The sequence below is a fragment of the Anopheles darlingi genome, chromosome 3 (genome assembly GCF_943734745.1).
Source record: "Anopheles darlingi chromosome 3, idAnoDarlMG_H_01, whole genome shotgun sequence".
Lineage (NCBI taxonomy): Eukaryota > Metazoa > Arthropoda > Insecta > Diptera > Culicidae > Anopheles > Anopheles darlingi.
Window position 1 is genome coordinate 71,145,968 of NC_064875.1, and position 21,325 is coordinate 71,167,292.

Consider the following 21,325-nt stretch of genomic DNA (forward strand, 5'->3'; position numbering starts at 1 on the left):
GACAGAGCTTGGCAGATCCCATAAAATCATCCTGCAGGCCCCAATCATAGTCGAAAACCTAGAGTAAAAAGAGCTGTATGTTGAATGACTGCCATAAAAAAGCTATTAAATTCAAACCTTAATGATTATAGGCTGGAAAGGATCTTCTACGGGTACGACAAAGGTTTCATCCCATATTGGATTCAGATCTTTGTGAACAGTTTTGGATTTGTACAAAAGTCGTCCGCCAATCTTAAACTTGACATAAGGATCGCTGGTACCTAAAAATAAAGGTGCTCGCATTATGGAAAAATGATATATGACTAACTGTACATTTCAACGTACCACTCTTATCCATAGCTACAAGACCATGACCACTGATCAGATGCACTCGAAGCTGGAAAAATGAATGCTGCCTTAATTGCGTTTCTCGTCTTCTCTGTTGTTCATCAGCCGGATGTAAGCAGGTTAAACTGTTTGTGTCCGGCGTTTCGGAAACCTTTGCTAGACCGCTGATTGTCTGGTGCCCCATTTCAGACGTAGTGGAAATACCTATTGACTCGATGTCCGCTTTGGTCGATAATGCTTTCAGAACACCGGTTACTATAGAACCACTTGTGCTTTCTACAGGTCCATTAGTGTTTGTATTTTTTTCATTTGCTTTTGCTAACGGAGAATCTCCTAATGTTTGAGCTCTATGTCGTGGAGATTGATGCGGTGTAGCGGAGCTACTATGTTCCGCAGAACTATTATCAGCCGCGTAATCGCTTTGACTATCACGACGACCTTCCAGCTCCGGGCCAAATGATCCTCGAAGTCGTTCCTTGCTTCTTGCTCGAGACCACCGATGCTGTAGACGTATTTATTTAAAATGATTTGTTAGATATAGCATGGAATGAAATATTCTCTATATTACCCTCAACGTATTGAAAAAACCATGTGTTCGCTGGATAACGCCTGGTATGGTTGGTGCATTTGCAGAACGGGCTCGTTGAGGGGAAGTGTGTGGTGACTCTCCGGATCCTCCACAGTCGTTGCAACTTAACTCTGATGCCGATTTACTCAGGTGTTTTCGTAGAGAAGAACATTTGGACTCTAAATTCAGTCGAGAACGTTCTATAGAATTGAGAATGGCGATATGCATATTTTTACAAAAAGCGTTACATATAGCATAAATGGAGGGCAAAATATAATATTTTTATCAGCATATGTGTTAAACTGCTTATGAATGTTGATGATATTACTGCTATTAGAGTATAATCATTGCAATAATTCAATATACCATAGTGGAAATAGTTTGATTCTTGATGATAGATTTAAATGGCATATGACATTTTAAATTAAAGTAAAAATTAATTCCCCATCTGTTCAATACTTTGTTTGATGCAAAAAGATCTTTTAGATGTGTAAAATAAATTATTTGATTTGGTAATGCAAACAAAGAATAATAAGTGCGCTCATCACAACTGTAGATTACAACTTATAATTGCAAAATAGGTGTTAAAAGTATTGAATTCACACACTTACTGCTTCCACTGCTACTGCTTCCGCCCCCACTATAACTTCCTCCGGCTCCTATCGTGTGTGCGCTAGTGGCTGTCATGCTTCCATCAGGGCAGTATGGGCCGCCACCTGGTGTAATCACTGTTGAGCACCCTGCCATTTCAGTATCCTTCAGCTCCGTATCACTTCCCATTAGCAGCCACGAGGCACAGCGTGTTTCTATTAATCACTTTTCGATACATGTGCGTTTATATTTACCCATCGATAATTTAAGAGAAAACATGGGCCAATTTTTAGTCAGTATGTTCCTTAGTTTCTGAATTTAATAATTTTTTTTGCACTTTATTTCCAACCTTTTTCCAGTTTATCTAAGATATTGGCGAAATATTTCATATATAACATAATATTTTGAATTTTTATTTTATCTTTCTTTGGTCCTTGAAAGTAGTACTATTGCATTGGAAGCATAAAAACACATTTGGTAGACTTTTTCATAAACTAGTTTTGACACATGATTGACTCGATGATTTACGATTGATCATTGTTTCAAATGAAAGAAGCTTTTTCCCTGTGTCAAGGATACAATCTTGTAAAGTCTCTGAAATGAAAAAATAAATAAAAAAGTTGTTAATCCTCCTTAACAGTTCTTTTTTGGCTTTCACGCAAAAATATCAATATGCAAGATTTGAACATATTTGTCCCCACCAATGAATTAACCCATACGACGAACCTATTTTCTAATGCAACAGTTCACGAATATCAACGCAAATGGTTTGACGGTTTAAGGTAATTCGAAACAAGAGCTGTGTCAATAAAGTCAATCCTCCAGCTTTTATGTTAATATGTGCCTTTTTGATACAAAAAGCTTTTATGAAAATGCTTGAAATGCTTTAATGATTTTTACCGATTACACAAAACCTTGCATTCCATAGGGATATTTGGAAATATGAATGGATGGATGGAAAAACTAAAAATAAATTGAAAACTATTTGGATTTGATTACGACCCATCTTTCGCAAAGATTCTCCTCTACAGAATGGAAACAATAGCTTTAGCGAGCGGTTCAAGTGATGGTTTGCCAAAAATAAAAACTAAAGAGTATGTTCCATTGACATATACCAGCTGAGAAAACGCTGCATCGTTCTGGGTGTGGGAAAATCAATGTTTTGCTAATTAATTATACGTCTTTTCTCACGAAATGCTATGGTCAGAAATCGATTGTGTTTGCTTTTGTTGGCTGCACGAATTCTTGTTGCACATCTCGTTCGAATTCTAGTGAGAGTTGAAAATCGTGCGAGATGTCACACAATACAAAACGAAAAATCCTTTGTTTTTCAACGTGTTCATAGCAACTCCAGCCTAGAGCCATCAACACAACACATCCTGCCGCAATAACGTTCCTAACGCAATCCATGTTTGTGCATTCGTGCCAAGGGTCTAGATTCAACAGGGTGGTTGTGATACAAACCACCAACACCAATTAGTTTACGAATAAACGATAACTGCTGCTGATGCTCCTGAGCTAATATGTTGCTTCTTAAATTCATCAAGCTAAATTCATAAGTCAGTTGTTTGTTTGACGATTTGTTTGATGGTTTTGATCCGGATGTGGATTACATTTTTCTTCGTATTTTTTTCATTATTTTGATATTGCATAGCTTGTAATAATTTCAGAAATCTGAAAGATACAATTTGAACGATAAGTTACACGATGAGCCTAGCTAAATGGTCTCTGTACGACTCATTCGTGACTTGAAGTAATTAGCATGGTCTTTGCTATGACTGATTTTTCGTAATTAATGACCTAATTGCTAACCTAAAATAACAATCGCTATGCATACCACCTGTATGTATTTTGGGATTCATTTTATCATATATACTGAAGCTTGTTTCTTTGAAACGATTGATTCTTTTCATGCTAATAATCTACTATTTATATGATATTACCATACATAAATATCGTACATTTTGAAAACCATTGGATATAACGTAGAAGCACATCAACACTCACAAAACCGACACCAGGGCGCACAATTTGTAAACAAGCACTACGAATACCGGTTTAAACCAAAAAAAACCAAAAGAGTAATACGAAAAAGGCGAGATACGTAAAGACCCGAAAACGGAGAGCCCGCGAAAGAAGAGAGCAGGTGCCTCGCCAGATGAATGAAAACCTTAGTGCTTGGTATGGAGTTCGCCTCACTCGTTGGACGGAAGAATGTACGAAAACTACATCAACGATTGTCACTGGTTTTAACAAGACATTCTTGATCGTACACTTACTCAGTAGTACTTGCACAAAATGAATAGGTACAGCCACGTGTTAAACTCACAAATCTGTACTTTATTGATTTCAGTTTATGGGTTATTTCGATAGAGAACTTCAATCTGTCGTTATCTGTGCAACAACCATGAAAAAGTTTGCCACACTAATAATTTCATGACTATGAGTTGAGAAATTGTAATATGGTGTATGCATTATTGCACCAGCAGAATGAGTAACCGTTTACTATCAGTTATAATGGGATTTGATGCAGACGTGACCGAGAAAATTTAATACCTACCAAAGATCTTATGTCTTGCATATGAAATTCATTAACACTGCTTTAACCACACAACCTAGGAACTTTTATTTCTGTTCCAATTTCCCTGTTGTGCTTGGATTACAATGACGGCACATTCAAGAATACGACCTTCACGTTCTACACTTGTACGCATTAGCTAGGGGAATATGTTAGCCTCTCTGCCACGTCGTGTATTTATCTTTCATTCAAGTTCTGCTTTAACTTTGCTGCTCTATGCTGGTACGGTTTTCGAAATGTAGCTTCCCGGTTTTAATCTCCAACTTTTGTGTTTTGTGACGTTCGACTGCCGACTGAGAGAGCGAACTGCCGCATCTTCATTTTGTAGCCTCTCACGAGCATCTCTTTCAATGGTCTGCTCTTTCTATGCTCTTGCGTCTACTCACCGTTATCAACTTGTTTGAATCGAAGGATTGTCAAATAAAAAAACTATAGCGTTCAGGAATGTATATTAAACTATGTTATTCTACACAGATCATAACCAAATGATGGCTAAAAGATAAGGCACAACCATTTAATTCTAGAGATCGGAAATTGAAATCGAATATTGAAAAATTTACTTTGGTACCCGGTTCTGAGAGGCGCGTGCGCATACGGGCCTTCTGTACATAGTTAGAATGAAGTATCTTAGCGACGTCTTTTTAAAGGTTTTTTGTCAAAATTTTCGGGTTCTTTTCACACAAAATTGAGTGTTTCAAGAATTGTAGTCATCTTACAAGGCAGCGTTATAATTGTCAATTTTAGAAATCTTGTACAGTTCACCTTAAGCATGATGATAATTAAAGAGTATAATATGTCAAAGAAGGGCGATGTTTTTACGACAAGGCGATGTTTAGCCGTTGTTAATTGTATTGATTTAAAAACCAACACTCATGAGATATTTTTATTGCAAAATTAAGTATATTTTACCACATCTTATCAAACGATTTCAATAAATCAAGCAATGATAATTATATCGACGCATTATTTCGAAACAACAAACACTTAAACAAACATTACAAATTTTCGACCAATTAATAAAGAAAACATTTTCCACCATTTTACTTTTAGCATGCTTGTATCGATAACATAAATGAAAGAAAATTCAACATATTACATTAAATGATCGATGTGGTTGTCGTCTTTTTGTTTCGATTTTTACCGCCATTGCTAAAACTAGACTGATCTTTAGTATTATTTTGTAGCTGTGGTGCAGATTGTTGTTTAGTTGGTTTTTGTTGATGCTGATTGTTCCTTAAATCACTCACTGATGCATTAGAGGAGTGTTTCGAGGGTACTTTAGAGTTAGATGATGATGCAGCTTTATTCTGTTGTGACATGGTTCCAACATTTTGATTAATTGGTTTATTTTCGTTGTTTTCCGGTGAACCAGCCGCAAGATTGATCCTGGACGGTGACACGATATCCTTTGATTTTGCATGCGTGTCTTCCTCTGCAAAACGAATGTTATTTTTGATTAAAAATTATTACAAATTCTACTTCATTTGTATGCTGATTTTGTATTCTACCGGAATCTATCGTGATTTTTGATGTACTAGAGGAATTCTTGGGTTGTACAGGAGATCCTTCGCTGTTTTGTAATTTTTCCTCTTCCGTGCCTTCCGTGCCTGCATGCTTATGTTCTTCTGCAAAAGGAATGATGGAATCTAAAAATAATGTGTACATGAATAATGTTTTGCAAAATCCAAATCTGAGTTTGCATCCTACCTGTATCCGCGGTGATTTTTGAGCTGCAAGAAGAATCCTTAATATGGATAGTCGATTCTTTGATATTATTTTTAATCATTTCTTTTGTATTGGCCTTTGATTTTTCTTGGATTTTGTCCGCCTTTTTTCCATTGTTTTGCAATTGTCCTTTTTCTCGGTGCTCGATGTAACTTTTTTCAGGGGAATGATCTGTCTCTGACATTGAAGTATCGGTGCAATCAGAGCTGGAAGTAATATCGTCTACCTGTGATAGGCAGATTATCATTATTTTTTATTTCCTCGAAAAATCGTTAGGACGACAAAAGGACGGAAAGACAGGACTTTTTAAACTTACGTTAAAGCTCGAATCATCTACAACATAGGCGTACTTTTCCAATAACTCCTGACAACTGGCATCCTCCCACGAATCATTGCCACTTGCAGCATCTTCATCGCTTTCTGTCTCTCGACGAGTGTAGCGTTTATTATTGATCTCATGCCGATTTTTACCAATTACCGCGTGCTGCTCAACATCAGAGCTTGTCTTCAAATCAACTGGTCGGATGCAGAGGATCATTTTGAGCGGACCGAGAAAGATTCGCTTCCACCACGTTGCTGATTCTATTTTGCTTTTGCGCTCCAAACGTTGTCCGCGATACTTTAGAGCCCGTAGTTTTCGCCGCTTGTTTTGGATAAAACCAACCATATTCGAGGGCAGAAAAGGGCCTCGGCCAATTGACCGCGATGCCATAGACAAAACACTTCGAACCATGCGCAAACATATCAATGTTGGAAGAAACAACACCCATGGCATTGGTCTAATAAGCGGTGCACCTGAACATGTTGAGGTCTCCTTTTCCCAATATCTTCCATGATCTTTTGCTGATTTATAATCGCTAGCTTGGTATTCTGTTGGAGACGCTTGTGGCAGAGACCAACGGGCAGTTTGCTCTACCGTCCAGAGAACATTTTCAGCGTGCTTGTATATAAACTGCCCAGCTCTTGTTGTTACCGCGCTAGCCGTAACGTCGTACAACATTTCCGACAGGGAAAAGCTACGAGCCCCTTCAATTTCCTTTTATATAAAAAAAAATGAATGTATTAAGAAATGTTAAAGCACTTAGAATATTAATTTTCTTTTAAAAGATGGAACATTTGACGAAAATGCAAGATTATACAAATGGTGAGCAAAATTTGCGATTTCAATCAAATCGAGGTTTCAAAATATGTCTACCGGCTAATCAGCATAGTAAATGCTTTCTCACTTTTGCTCAAGGCGACAGTGAGTACATACCTGCTCATCCATAGCCCTAGCTGATGTAGGCTTCTCCATAACCTCCTGATAACCAAAGCGGTCACACCCTGACTCAGTGATAAAGTGATGTGCCAAAGGACGCCTCAATCGTAATCACGAAGCGAAACGAATCGTTCGATTGAGGAAGGCACGGTTTGCTACAACCTTCAGATAAAGCACTCCCACAGTACCTATCGATCCTGAAATTATAAAAAAGCGAGATTTTATGAACTTGTGAAAAGCGAGGTTAAAGATCTCGAGACGTGACACATATTTGCTTTTGGAAATCTGCTCTCGCTCTGTCTAGATGCCGCGGGAGTATAGAAATTATCAAAAAATGCGTAATACGATTCTTTTTCAATAAATCACCTGATATTTCGTACGCTTTATTTGAGGGAAAACGGACACCAAATCAGCACTGAATGGTTGGCGACAAATTCAGCGAACACCACGTAACACGCAAAACTGGAAAAATTTGCAACTTTTTTTACACTCAAACTTACAATATCGGACACTACCTGCCATGCGGAGCTAGTTAAAGGCAATGACCAAATGTTAGTACCGCTAATAGAAAGAAGCGGTAGTAGAACACTGATGAAACTTACACAAGAAACGCTTTCTTTCCACACTAGCAGCATCCACTGCACTTACAGTATTTCAGAGATCGGACGAAATCTACTCAGTCTATTGATCAGTGATGATAAGTGTTGGTGTATAATTAGATATTTTTAACTTTCTGCTCTAAGGGACTCTGATCACAGTTCAAACATTGATCAGTGCGCAATATTTAAAAAAAATCACCTGATATTTGCAAATGTCTATTGGTTCTTATTGGCGGAGAGGGATTAAATGGATTACAATGATCGATTACGATTATGATCATATGAATCATACGATTTATGAACCATACGATTTATGATGTGATGTCGTTTTCGGATGGCTGTATTCGAACAAGACCAAAATTAAGCGGAATGAACGAAATGGTTCTCAGGACGTTGATCTTACGACTGAATGTGATTATTGATTATGGTTACAAAAACATTTTTTTTCAGATCGGTTCGCCCACCGATAGTATTTACTGCAGCTTTCCGCAATATATTGAGAGATTGTAAAAGTAGAAAAAATCCTTATCAGTGTTATCAGTGTAAAAAATCCTTCGTTCGTTCGTAAAAAATCCTATCAGTGTAAAAATTAAAAAATCGGACAATCTGGTAGAAAATAAGGCCCCCTCGATCAAATAAATTAAAGTAACGGCAAATTCAAAAAAACGATCAGTCGAAACAAAAAACCATGGAAACGATAGAAAAAACAAAACAAACAATATAAACGATACAACAAACAAAATAAACGATACAACGAACGAAATAAAAAACGATAATTTTTTGCTCGACTTTTTTGTACTCGACTTTTTTGCCTCTTAACTCGACTTTACAAAAAAAACCTCCGTTGCTCTGCGTTCCGTGAAAGTTAGTAAAAATTCTCGAAATACTTACTTAACTCAACAGAAAGGCGTTCTAAACAAACAAACAAACAACCGGAAGAGAATCTTCGTACCTACGGTGCTGGTGCAATTTTCGCTGGGGACACCCAGCCTGTGGAATACGGGCAAACATTGCTGGGCTGGTGTGAAAAACAGGAAATCCTTCGCATAAAGATTTGCGATTTGAAGAAGTTTCTTAGTATTTTTACGTGTTTTAGTTTAACAACATTATTCAATAGAGTCGGTGTGAACTGTGTATGTTGGCTTTCGCGTCGAAAAACAGCAATTTTGGTGTTTTAAGATGTGCTCTTTGAGTGAAAGGCCTTGTTCAATTATTTTGTTGATACTGTTTCTATTATAAATTCAGTGATTTATTTTGTTTAATCTCACGTGATACCGTACAAACTCTACACGGCCACTCAAGTGCATAATAGCCGCCGTTTCCTTAAACCCTTGCAACTATCAGTGTTTTTACACAATTCAACAGAAACTAGAACCCTTTCGAACTTCTTTCGTGCGCGCGCCTTATTGGCAAAACAATACTTGATGCTTGTAAGCGACATTTATGTAGCAAAAGTGCGTATGACGCCAACACATTAGCTTTCTTTTGCAAACCATATAACGAAACATATTTCACTGTCCGATTTTCCAAAAGGCGAAAGGTTCCGCAATTGCGTATACAGTTTGTGACAACTTTCCGACAATTTTCCATACAGCTTCGACGGATTTTCGACCAAAACGAAAGGGTGAAGGAGCCCGGAAAATGCAGCGGTAGAAGTCTTTTTGAGCAGAAAGTGTACGAAGAGTCATTTCCAATAAGTGTAGAGGTCATTGATTTGAAGACGAAGAGGTTCGGACAGCTTCATTATCTGAAGTGGATTTCTACTTTGGTGCTTTCAGGTGCAATTTTCGTTGTGCTGCTTTTGGGACTGCGTGATTTAAAGGAGAAACTTGTGCGGGCGACTGGCAATCTGTGAAGATTTAATTTGTGAATCTGGGGTTGAGTGCATTACTGTGTGAAGTTCAGCGAAAATTGATTCCGGAATGACGAATCTTTTACAAATCGAAGAAAGACTGATAAGGATATCGTGCGTCGTACTTCACTTAGGAAGTGGCGTGGTAAAGGCTTTTTTTCCTTTTTCCGCTCAACTTTTTCCGAGCCTTCTTCAAAACCCGCGATAAAACTGATTATCTATTGAAAACACATATATTTTATCATCCCTAAAGATCCAGCACCGCGTTGCGATAAGAATTATTGAAACGTTTTTTGTTCAGCTTTCTGTGAGCACTTCTTAAAGAGTGGTTTATGGCCCTGATTGGTAATTATTTGTTGCATTCAAAAGGAATTAAACAAAGGGGCCAAGTTTTCGCTTCATATTTCTATGCTGTACAGCGTAATTCGATTCTCTTCGGTCGGCCCTCGCATTGTTGTTGTTGTGTTTTCCGTATATTCTACGCTCCAGCGAACGTTGATTTATACTCGATTATAATGATCTAATTATAGTTCGCGAGTGTCGATCTTGATTCACATTAAAGAGCTATACAAATCCATCTGTGGTAGTATGGATGAAATCCGGTTTTAGCAACTTTTTTAGTTTAAAAATAAGGAAAGTAAGACTTTGGAATTAAAACTGATGCCTTTTAAATCAAACATGAACTCAGGCAAAATAATTAATTTACCACAAGCTTTAACTGGATAGAGTATAGCAACGACTGAACTGGTTAAAACTGACTCAGCGACTTGGAACGTTCCTATAAGCAACAGATGATTATGATTCTGCAGGATCTTATGCTCCTGCCGATAAAAGTATGACCATATGATTTTAGTCGATATATTTAGAGTAACTATTGTTACCACTTTTCGAAACTAACAGCACCTCTTCTACAGATAATAATTATTTTTTTAATTACAGGTGTGTGACTGCAGTTGGGTGTGTTAAACGTGTGAGTGTTGCTGTTTATGCAAGAAAACGATACAAATTCAGTGACAAAATGGATAATGAGCCGTAAACCACACCTTAGCAATGGTATTGTAGTTTCCGCATTGTTCAATGAATGCGGAATCGGTCGAAATTAAAATCACTTCTACAATCAATACTGTTATTAATACAAAAACAGTTGAACCTAGAAAAAAAGGTAAGCTATCACATACTGCTTGTTAATTATAGATATTAAATGTCTTTCAACGCTATTCCATTTCATAAATCAAAAGATACACAGGAAGTACATTGAGGTTTTTATCAACCTCACTCGGGGGTCTTTTGATGGTAGTTGCTGACGGATGCTGGATTTCAGGAAAGGGTATTGTTTTTTGTGGTTTTTCCTTGTTTCCTCTTTATCCAACGGAAAAGGCATAAACCATGGCCGATGAATTCCAGTTCTTTCAGATGTACCGGAAAGATCAGAGCGTGCGTAGAATAAACGGCGCTTTATTTATACTATGCTAAAAATAGTGCGTTGTTTATCTAAGATTATTATATTTACAACAATCAAAATTCTGACGAATGGTTCTACCCCGTTTGCCAGTTTTAATTTTGTAAAGAGTTCAGTTCATGTCGGCGCGCAACATTCTATAAAGGGGGGTGCATAGAAAAATCTGTAGGTATAGGATATATCTGTAGGCTTGAGCATAGTCAAAGCATTTGTATAAAAAAAAATAAGATGTATGATTTGGATTATGATGATGTGGAGCAGATATAATTGATGATGTGACCATAATAGTAGTAGTGGAATGAGATGCTGATCTGTTAAGGCACCTTAGGGTAGAATACTGCAAACAAAAAAGACATGGATGTCGGTCGTAGCTTGGAGCTGGATCGTTTGAGAAATATTATTCGATTATTTTTCCAGGCAAGGTCAGGCTTCCCTGTATGCCCAAGGGATGTATTTAATGGAGAAAATGCGCCCCCCAAGACGGTCAAAGAGTATGGTGGAAAGGGTTTAGAATTCTCTTCGTTGATCCTGGGCCTTTTTGGGGATCTAGTCTGTTGAATTTTCAAATGGTTTTGTCTGCTTGATTCTGTCGCAAGAAAATGATCGCTCGCAACATAAATTCAAGCGGAGCGATTTCGAGTACTTTTTCGCTCGCATTTTTTCAATTTCGCCCTTATATACTCGTTCTTATTTACTTAAATTGTAGCTCATTTTTCCAAAAGTTGCTAATCGGCCAAAACACCGATCGGAAGATCGATAAGATAAAGTTTCAACGAAAGAAAATTAACCGAAATCCTCATGAAGCTATTATTAATGAAATTATAAAGAGTTGCTAGCGTTGGCGAGGCGTCCTTTCAATGAATCCGCTCCTTCGTAAGGCCATCCACGTCGCATAACGGGTTATTTTTTCTCGGGTAGTGGAGTGGCGATGATCGTGTGTAAATGTGGACGTGTGTAAATTTCTCCATTTAAATGGATCTTTGATCTTTTTATCGAGGAAATCTTCAGCTATTCAGAAGTATTATCGGAATGACTTTTCGTGTTCGGATTTTGTATTAAAATCAAGGGATTTGGATTTGTTATTTGTGTGGTTGATCGCATAAAATGTGAAAAAAATCCTCGTAAAACTGTGCCTGTAGTTGTGTGTATTGCGCGGCGGTATAGGTGGAAAGGTGTGGAAATATGTTGGAGAATACTTGCCGTGTTAACTATGTAACGAATTTTGAAACGCGAAGAGAGTATTAAAATATTTAAAAGAAGTTAAGCCACGATTGTGATAAACATCGAGAAACAGCCCCAAACTAGGAGAGCAAGATAAAAATCGCGTTCTTCAGCTGGGAACAGGACACAACTTGCGCTCGTTTCTGCGCAAGGTGAAAGTTTCAAAGGCACCTCAGACTTATGAAATACCATCGATGAAAGGTTGATCTTTCGAATTTTTGTTCAAAGTTACGGGCGGCATAAACGTAGCTTGGCATGCAAAACAACAAAAACAGGTTGCACCTGCACAGCGACTTTTTTGGTTGCTGAGAAACTAAGCCGAAGAGCAAAGAGAAACGCAAGTTCTAGAGGGGAGAGCAGATAAAAAGATGCACGGTGTCTGGACGGTTGGCTGCCGATCTACATTCCGCTTCAATGGCTTCAAACAAATTACACACGCTTGAAGAGTTGAGAAGGGTGCCCGAGTAGTTAAGAACAAACCACCGCTCCGGGAAATGCAGAAAGCCACGCTCAGATAGCATACTGGTCCCATATACTATAACGTATTACATATCTCTAGAGGTAGACCGAGAAGTAGCCATCAGTGTTTGTTAAGAAACTCTTACAGATTCTCTCTTGTTTCCCATTCCACTTATTGAGTACTTCATCGCTTATAATGAAGTCTGATAAATTTTGACTATCCGGAAAAGACGGATATCCAGGGATACTTTGTGAGATTGTGGGCAGAAACAAAATCAATAACACTTAAAGAATGAGGTGTGACAATTCGTGTTTATTTGCAGATTTTCGCACGGTTACAGCCTAGAAACGAGTGACTTTTCTCAAAGGCATTCTTTTTTATCAGAAAAGTATAGTTCTATCATAACATAGCAGGTCACTAGTGACTAGAACCCTTAGTGCCCTACGTTTATGTTGCCTTTTCAAAATGCCTACTCTTGCCCATAAAGTGGATTTTTCGTGGGAAATGATTCACGAAAAAAAAACTTTCATTTTCCCATGAGCAGTGTCGTTGATCAAATGAATTTGTGTCTCCGGGAAGTGTTGGTGGGTTTCTTTCACCTGCGGGCTATTCCCTTATTTTGGTTTTATAAACGCGTTTTCCGATTTTATGATCGGCTTAACTTTTCTTGCGTGTGTATGCTACAATTGGATTTATGTGCACCTTTTTATAAAGCAAGCTTCCTTTAGTTGGCTTTCCGGCATATATCAAATCTCGGTCCCCGAAAATCCGATTTGAGATGACAATGAGCATAAGAAGGTCCATTCTATTGGTCATTTTAATTTAGATATACGGTTTTTATATTGGTGAAAATAGATGTATGGTGGACAGTTTGCGGTATAGTGTTGGTGTACGGATAGTTTGTGTTCCAACATTATTATTTTGAAAAAATTGTGAAGTTATTCAAAAATATGACGAGCGGTGAAAATCCGGACGTATCAACGAAACCTGTCGCAGAGCAAATCCCTGTGATGGGGAAAGGAAGTACTGGTTCCAGTGGTAGCAACGCAATTGCCAAGCAATGGTGGAAGGTCTGTTTCCTGTATGGTAATCAAGAGAAATACTATCGTCAAATTTATGGAAAAGCAGCTTCGGAACGGTTGGCCGCATCGAGCAATCACCAAAGGGCTAGTTATGGCAATTATTCTGAAAGCATGGCCCCAATCGCTCCTGCATCTTCTACCAACAGCTCAGATGTGCTCCACCAGGAGCATTATTACTCTGATCAAGCGGCTATTGCGTTAAGTGGACCTCGGTCGCAACTTCTTGAGGGATCACTTGTGGCAAAATCGTCCTCTTTACATTTGAGCGAAGCATCGCAGGCACCGATAAAAAGTGACGATGCAGCCACTGGAAATCAAAAAACTACATCGATTCCCCCAGGAATATTACGAAAAAGAGTAACGCTGCTGGATGAATCATTTCTCCTGGGGGATAATGAATGTCTTAGCAGCCGAAGCGTTGCGTTGCGTTCCAGCGAAGAGCTGGAAGTTGACGAACAGCGTTCCGATAGTGGAATCAACGTGGACGCTAGGCAACCATCGCCAGCCACGGATATAGATCATCGAGGTGAATGCGAGCATCGTCCAGGGATAAAACGAGCATTCTACCTGAACGGCGAGGACTTACAACTGCTGAACTATGACCAGCAACAACATATATCTGAACTTATGAATCATCAGGTTGGGATTCCTTGCTCCGATGGAATCGTATACAACGATGTTCTTTCGGGCAATAATCAACATCACAACCAGGATTCTAAATTTTTATCATCTGCGACCAATTCGAAATACAACGAACATGTGTGAGTAATCATTCGTAGACCGATTCGAAATGATGTGGAATAAGCCTTTTAACAATGTCCTACGGGAAATTTATTAAGTAAAGTTCCAATATAAAGCAGATATAAACGCTATGTTTATATTATGTTATCGTCGTAGGGGTCACAAATCAATTTTTAAGTTAAAAATGAACTTATACATATAAATGGTAAAAGTTAAACAAATAGTATGAATCATATGAACTAAACAAAAGTAAGCGTTATCATGATTTGACTGTATCTTCTTTAATCAATCATTCTATGTTTTGAACATTTTTGATTTGTGAAACATGTTCTTCATTATTTTTTTCCAGAGCACATTTTTTGCACAAAGCAGTTCAAATGTCGTACCCATACCAAAAATCTCAACAACCGGTCCAGCATTATCAGCAACCGACGCAAACTAAACCACCGTTCTCTCCATTTGATGGTAGCCGAAATGCGTTGATAAACTCTCCATCCCCTTTGCTTTATGGTAGCAGCGATACCAATGCGCTTTTACCAGCGCTGGAACCACAACAACAATCTGTAAACCAATATTCTCAGCAACAAGCAGGAGGGATGAACATGCAGCATCAGCAACAACCCGGTATAGCCTATGCTCATTCAAGTGTCGTTGTTGGGAGAGACTCCTTTAGGCTACCACCTCTACAGTCGAAGTCTGATAGCCTTCCCGCTGCTATTTCTTGTAACACAACCACACACGATCCTTCAAACCGCTCCGCTGTATTCCAACAAAATCAGCCTTATCCGTCGATTGCAACATCTGAGTATCCGTACAATTTGCTACCACCATCAACGGCAGCATTGATTGCACCTCCTGTGCCTCAACATGTATCTTCCGTTCCTGCAGCCAGTTTTCCTGTGAATCAGCACGTATCTCACTTGCGCGGACCAGTTATGGTAGCAAGCGGCTCCCCGGGACATGCTGCAACGATTGCTGGAGCAGGAGGTCCGGCAATTGCTGCAGCAGTTGGACAAGCAGCGGTGGTTGGTGGGATGGTTGGAGCTCATAACTACTCGCAGTCGGATGATGATAGTGGCTGCGCTCTTGAAGAGTATACTTGGGTTCCACCAGGTTTGCGGCCGGACCAGGTACGGTTCTTCTTCGTTTCATTTTCGTTGCGTTACCAATTCTCCATCAAGGTGCAGCAACTAGTCTGCTGGAATTTCATAATTACACTCTTGGCGTTGCAAGCTTGCGTGCCTTGATCGTCATTTGGGAAGTTTTTTTTAAACACTTTTCGGCTTGAATGATCGCTTAGGGGCGAAATATATAAAGATTGACAGTTTGTTAAAAAAAACCATCTAGAATCAACAAAGTTTTTGATTGATTTCGGTTAAAGGAATTAGTAGAATTTTTAAACTGAAGCACACTAAGAAAAAACTTAATCTTCGATATTAGTTAAAAAATATTAATATGTCGCGTCTTACCAGAAACAAAATGAAATGATAATTTACGAAAAATCCACCCGAATGTTATTTTATTCTTTTATGCACTGAAGTGATCATTGATGTAGCAAATTATGTGGGATACTTTAATTTGCATTTGTTACAAAACCAGTTCTCGGAGAACTGGTTGATCTAGAAGCTGAGGTATCGTTCTGCCTGTAATCTCTGTCTACTGTCTAGATATTAGCGATCGTGGCGACATTATTCTCTGTGATTATAAGTTGAAGGTACATTCACCCTTTTGTGAATTATGTTAAGTGCAGTGTTTCCATGGGAAACGTTAAAAGAAGATATTAGAATTCTCCTGCCATGAATACTGGCGCATACCACATAATGCATCTAATTAAATGCTCTATACATGACGTTTGCATTTCCTTTGTCTTAAATTATGCATATGTATTAAAGCGATCAACATACTGCATAATTAAAATTGGCGTGATCCAATGTTACATATTCTACAATGTTTAAAAGAAATGTTCATAAGAAAGTGTAATTTATTGAACAGAACAACCCCTTCCAGTTTGATTTTTTCCATAGTTTCTGCAACTTCAACTTCAACAGCTCTGAAGTATTCAAAAGACAGGCTTGTATCATTAGTTTATCATGATTTTCAGGTCCATTTATATTTTTCTGCTATCCCGGAGGATAAAGTGCCGTATGTAAACAGTATTGGCGAAAGACACCGTGTTCGGCAATTACTTCAACAGCTTCCTCCCCACGATAACGAGGTAAATCTATGAACAGAAACTATATGTTTGGTTGCAAATCTAGAAGGTGTGTGACTTTTTCTAGTTCAACTAATCCCTTAATTTTAGGTCCGATATTGTCATTCGCTAACCGATGAAGAACGCAAAGAGCTAAAGCTCTTTTCCGCTCAACGCAAGCGCGAAGCTCTAGGTCGAGGCACGGTGAAGCAAATAAATACTGCATCGTTATGTGAGCGGGTAAGGATAAAATAGTTCTTCAAATTGTTTTGATTGGCTTCAAGTAATTCGTCTATGTCTTTATACAACATTCTAAAGTGTGGTGAAATGACATCGTCTGGTGATATGATGGTATTTGCGTCGCGGTTTGAAACAAACACTTGTTGGCATCCAGCATGTTTCTCTTGTTGTGTATGCAAAGAGTTATTGGTCGATCTTATATATTTTCACCGTGAAGGACGTCTTTACTGCGGCAGGCATCACGCGGAAACACTCAAGCCACGATGTTCGGCTTGTGATGAGGTGAGGCAGCGATCCCCAAATACTTCCCAAGTTTAAGCCCAAGTTTAATACTGTAATTGTTATACGGTTCGTTTCTTTCCATTTAAAAGATTATTCTGGCTGATGAATGTACGGAAGCTGAAGGACGTGCCTGGCACATAAAACATTTTGCTTGCTTCGAATGCGAGAAACAGTTAGGAGGGCAAAGGTATTTTCTTGTTTAGTTATTACATAGTGTAGCGAAATATATTAATTCATTTTTGTTTCTTAACTGCCAGATACATCATGCGCGATGGAAAGCCATACTGTCTACATTGCTTCGACGCCATGTTTGCGGAATATTGTGATTTCTGTAGCGAACCTATTGGAGTTGATCAAGGCCAAATGAGCCACGATGGACAACACTGGCATGCCACGGAGCACTGTTTTGCTTGTAGCACGTGCCGTTGCTCTTTATTGGGTCGACCATTCTTGCCAAGGCGCGGGGAAATTTATTGTTCTATAGCATGTAGCAAAGGAGAACCCCCAACGCCATCTGAATGTTCAATGCCTAATGTTCGCCAAGATCGCTTAACGTTTTCAAGCGGGGTCGAGCGTTGTATGAGGAATTCTCCCAGTCAGCCAAAGTCTCCCGAGCCATTGAAAAACTCAGAAGATGCGCATCATCCACCCTCACACATAACTCCACTGACAATTGTCAGTAGTGCGCATAACTTCGATGATAATGGTAACGATGAGATGACTGTCTCTTGCTATACTGCGGCTACCACAGCAACCTCAATGTCTGCTGCAACAGGAAATACTAGTACAACTCTTGCGACAATAACTACGAACACAGCAAGTACCAGTGATTCATCTACAGCTTTACGAGACGTCGTCCATGTTCAGAGCGTCGACAATCAGGAGTGTGATGAATCAAGCAGACATCGTTCCAACGCCAATTCAAACAGGAACCGTATTCCACAATGCTCCCCGGAGCTAAACCGATTACTTCAAAAAGACCGATGTAGGCAACCTTTCGATTTGACAGATCTTGGACAAAGTCTTGAACAGCACTGGCTAATCGAGCGTGCCGGGAGTGAAATAGCTGTCTCACAAACATTTGCAGCAGACGGCACATCTGGAGTAGCTTTACAAATAAATCACATTGCCGGTGCTACACCAATTTTAACATCATCAATGCCTGAACTAGCCAGATGTGTACAAATTGCATCGACATACCTCAGTGATACTGGCAGCCCGATACCAACCGAAGATAATACCGCTATCCGTACAGATTATGCTGATGAACACAGCCAAAATGCTTCGGATGCCTCACACTCGATCGTGGAGCTTCCAACTCCACCACCTATTGGTAAATCTGAGATCCCATTGTACTATCGGAAGCCTTTTGTGCCATAAAAATAACATTTTCTTTTAATTTTAGTGATCAAAAAAGAAGTTCGTTTCGAAGGAGACTTTCAAGATTCTCTTCCTCGAACAAAGAACAGTTGCCCTCGTGTAGGCCAACGAAATCGAGTTTCCAAATCATCTAAAAAGAAATCAGATGACCGTCAAGATAACACTTCTGCTCGAAGACACCATCACCGGTCGGATCAGATTACTCGCCAGGACCGTAGTTCGTCTCGACGCTCGCCTAGGCGTCGTCGCGCTCTGTTGGAACGTAGAAGTTACGCTTCTGATGATGAAGATCTAGCGGAAGAAGAGACTGTTCAAAAGCGGAAGCATTACCGTGATGAGCAACAAGAACATGTCGCAGACTCGGATACCCAAAGTTTATGCTCAACGTGCTCATCCAGCTCCTCCAGCGCTGATGACGATGTTTATGAGCTACCACTTCGCCGTACTTCCTATGGAGGAACACGAATACACTATATGCCAAACAATTCGTTGGCTTGTGCGCGGAAACGCAAACAACTTCAATCGGCAACCAGCAGCAGTAGTGCGCTTCATGAAAAGGACAATAAAAATTGCATCATATCGTAAGTAGTTAAATCAAAACAATAAGATCTAAACTAAATCTCTGAATTCAAATTAAAAACAATTCTTAAGTAAATAACAATAAAATAGAATTTTTTGAACATTTTATTTTGCTACAAGAAACCACATAGATCTACTTTTTCCTCTCGAATGGAAATATTGAGAAAATTAAATTTCACGTAATTCTTTAGAATGTATGTTTCCGGATTTTAAAGTACAAGCATAATAGTTTATAGATTTTCCCGGAACCGCCATACATTTACATGTGAAAATCCGTTATTTTCTAGGCATACATTGTTGGGTAGCGTATATCGTACTATATGATCCATTTCTCTTAGTATACTTGTCTCTGTGATTCCATGTCGCCCAGGATCGCCGACAAATATCTATGATGGAAAGCAATAATTGTAAATTTAATGTTTTTATTATTTTGTTATTTATTTTGAACGATTTGATTTTTGGTTTACAGCTTACCTCTTTTCCTTGCCGAGCCAACCTCTGCATCCAAGGATGTAGAATAGCAGCAATATCTTTATCATAAAACATATCTCCGATTATTATAATATCACAATTTATTAGCTCGGAGTCACAGCCGACAAGATTCGACTCGTTCAAGGATAGCATACTCTCATTCATGACTCCATTTATTTCCACATTTAAAAGTGTAGCTTGCAGTGCAACTGAAAAATGCAGGTTAAAGCCGTGAGTAATGAGTAATATTATCTTATTGATGGGTAGTATTCAATTCCTCTCGAGTAAATACCTGGGTCAATATCGTTTGCAGTAACATGGCTTGCCTGAACTTGTAATGCTGCAATCGTAGAAGCACCACATCCACAGCCTAGATCGAGAATTGATTTACTGCGGAAACGATCGTTATAGTCAAGAATAAATCTAAAAAGATTGACCATCCAACCTTAAAGAAATCAAAACAGAGAATGGCTTGTTTTCTTAAACAGTTGATCTTACCTAGTCAGAGCTTGCCCGCCGGGCCAATAGAATCCCCAAAATGGATCATTCTTGAACGGGAAATCTGCACCAATCGGTTGATGATAAATAGCACATTCAGGCGTTATGAGATGAAGTGCTACTTCTGGCGTCATGTGCTGACGTGACAAGAATGTGTTTGATAATATATTTGAGCGCATCGCAACATCGCATATCTTTTCTTTTCTTTGATCATAAGGAATTAAAGATAAAACAAACATGTTATGTATCAAAAACCGCCTCGCGAGCGTTGCACCTGTCACGAATACAGTTAATGAACCACCAGCAGTCCTGTTAGATAGACAGTTTAACGGCGAACGAAACCCTCGTCAAATTTGAGCCTCTAGTGTTATTGACCGAACGCTATGCATTTTGATTGCTATAAATAGCCTAAGCTTACTTGTTTAGCTTCTTCGTCGCAATGATTAATTGAGCTGTGTCAAGCATTAATAAATGTGCTTATCCAGATATATGTCTGGATAATATCAAGTAGAAAAAGGGAAAGAAAAGTCTACCTTATTGTGTTGTAGTAGATCGTTTACATTGATATTGAAGTTAATCAATTATTACTTGAATGATTTTTTACTCACTGACTCAGTGCTTTCGTTGAAACCGTAACACACGCCCCAGGCAAATCGCTGTGATCGATCGAGTACGGTTTGCAAGGAAATTTCATGATGTCTTCGGCCACGGTCTGGAAAATACGCACATACGACGAACTCCGGTTCGCGATAATCGCGGCAATCCCAGTCATCAGATTTCTTCTCGTACAAAACATGTTTTGAATATTGTTCCACACTCGTTTCAGGTAAAACGCGATTAAAGTTTTGTTAGATTCTTATCATCGGCACGGAAGAGCGTTTTAATCTGTAACATAAATAGAATTAAAACACATGAACTCACATTTATAATGGCTTACTCCGAATACAAACTTTTGAACTCGTAGATATTTTAAATTACTTGCGTAAGCATAAGGAACATGAAATAGCTATAACTCTTGTTAACAATTTACGCGTAGTAGGGTTTAACCGCTCAGGGCGACCTTCCAAATTGTTCCGAAATTCCCCAACCACATACGCGGGACTTTCCTACATCCGATGCCGCCAGTAATAAGAGATAAAGGAATGTATACATGCAAACCTGTTGCTTGTGTGTACGTGCCAAGTATGTTTCGGATCCGATTCACCCTGGTCCGATTGAGTTAG

General features: G+C 38.9%; 5 protein-coding genes and 1 long non-coding RNA gene across 18 annotated transcripts in view; 2 read left to right on the forward strand and 4 right to left on the reverse strand.

Annotated features, from left to right (window-relative positions):
* The window catches only part of LOC125956242 (14-3-3 protein zeta), a 29,668-nt gene extending 29,064 nt beyond the window's left edge, over positions 1–604 (reverse strand). Inside the window, exon 1 of the mRNA XM_049687914.1 lies at positions 595–604. The gene's annotated coding sequence lies outside the window, so the exon portion shown is untranslated. The remainder of the gene's footprint in view (positions 1–594) is intronic.
* The window catches only part of LOC125956240 (multiple C2 and transmembrane domain-containing protein), a 9,911-nt gene extending 5,415 nt beyond the window's left edge, over positions 1–4,496 (reverse strand). The window contains exons 1-6 of one of the 2 annotated variants that reach the window (XM_049687906.1): positions 4,047–4,496; positions 1,507–2,080; positions 896–1,095; positions 325–829; positions 118–260; positions 1–58 (exon numbers count right to left, since the gene is read on the reverse strand). The exon at positions 1–58 is cut by the window's left edge and continues 134 nt beyond it. In XM_049687906.1, the coding sequence (XP_049543863.1) occupies positions 1–58; positions 118–260; positions 325–829; positions 896–1,095; positions 1,507–1,675 (1,075 nt within the window). In that variant the 5' untranslated portion in view covers positions 1,676–2,080; positions 4,047–4,496. Of the gene's footprint in view, positions 59–117; positions 261–324; positions 830–895; positions 1,096–1,506; positions 2,081–2,212; positions 2,333–4,046 lie in introns of those variants that run through there. The other variant, XM_049687907.1, reaches the window with a different exon arrangement.
* Positions 4,497–4,954: 458 nt separating this feature from the next.
* Positions 4,955–7,935, reverse strand: LOC125956688 (uncharacterized). 5 transcript variants are annotated; one of them, XM_049688780.1, is made up of 7 exons: positions 7,650–7,935; positions 7,414–7,509; positions 7,045–7,244; positions 6,106–6,825; positions 5,772–6,015; positions 5,573–5,710; positions 4,955–5,496 (listed from the first exon to the last, which is right to left on the reverse strand). In XM_049688780.1, the coding sequence occupies exons 3-7, from the start codon at positions 7,081–7,083 to the stop codon at positions 5,162–5,164; spliced, it is 1,476 nt and encodes a 491-aa protein (XP_049544737.1). In that variant the 5' UTR covers positions 7,084–7,244; positions 7,414–7,509; positions 7,650–7,935; the 3' UTR covers positions 4,955–5,161. The 5 variants fall into 5 exon arrangements, with proteins under 5 accessions (XP_049544737.1, XP_049544735.1, XP_049544738.1 ...); XM_049688778.1 differs by having other exon boundaries at positions 7,414–7,575; positions 7,650–7,730; XM_049688781.1 differs by lacking the exon at positions 7,414–7,509 and having other exon boundaries at positions 7,650–7,669.
* A 1,149-nt stretch (positions 7,936–9,084) lies between these two features.
* LOC125956691 (uncharacterized) lies at positions 9,085–11,435 on the forward strand. The gene is made up of 4 exons (XR_007469202.1): positions 9,085–9,351; positions 9,425–9,643; positions 10,438–10,660; positions 10,737–11,435. It is a non-coding gene; the product is annotated as an uncharacterized LOC125956691 (long non-coding RNA).
* A 67-nt stretch (positions 11,436–11,502) lies between these two features.
* LOC125956686 (protein prickle-like) lies at positions 11,503–19,255 on the forward strand. Of its 5 annotated transcripts, none has more exons than XM_049688773.1 (9): positions 11,503–12,169; positions 13,494–14,481; positions 14,811–15,591; positions 16,563–16,676; positions 16,764–16,892; positions 16,971–17,174; positions 17,264–17,361; positions 17,432–18,507; positions 18,580–19,255. In XM_049688773.1, the coding sequence occupies exons 2-9, from the start codon at positions 13,589–13,591 to the stop codon at positions 19,137–19,139; spliced, it is 3,855 nt and encodes a 1,284-aa protein (XP_049544730.1). In that variant the 5' UTR covers positions 11,503–12,169; positions 13,494–13,588; the 3' UTR covers positions 19,140–19,255. The 5 variants fall into 5 exon arrangements, with proteins under 5 accessions (XP_049544730.1, XP_049544729.1, XP_049544732.1 ...); XM_049688772.1 differs by having other exon boundaries at positions 11,503–12,129; XM_049688775.1 differs by having other exon boundaries at positions 11,503–11,975.
* Positions 19,240–21,217, reverse strand: LOC125956689 (electron transfer flavoprotein beta subunit lysine methyltransferase-like). Of its 4 annotated transcripts, none has more exons than XM_049688785.1 (6): positions 21,053–21,217; positions 20,711–20,987; positions 20,103–20,306; positions 19,897–19,994; positions 19,608–19,813; positions 19,240–19,519 (listed from the first exon to the last, which is right to left on the reverse strand). In XM_049688785.1, exons 2-6 carry the CDS (start codon positions 20,896–20,898, stop codon positions 19,364–19,366), a joined length of 852 nt encoding a protein of 283 aa, XP_049544742.1. In that variant the 5' UTR covers positions 20,899–20,987; positions 21,053–21,217; the 3' UTR covers positions 19,240–19,363. The 4 variants fall into 4 exon arrangements, with proteins under 4 accessions (XP_049544742.1, XP_049544743.1, XP_049544741.1 ...); XM_049688786.1 differs by having other exon boundaries at positions 19,897–20,027; positions 20,521–20,987; XM_049688784.1 differs by having other exon boundaries at positions 19,897–20,027; positions 21,081–21,215.
* Positions 21,218–21,325: the final 108 nt, after the last annotated feature.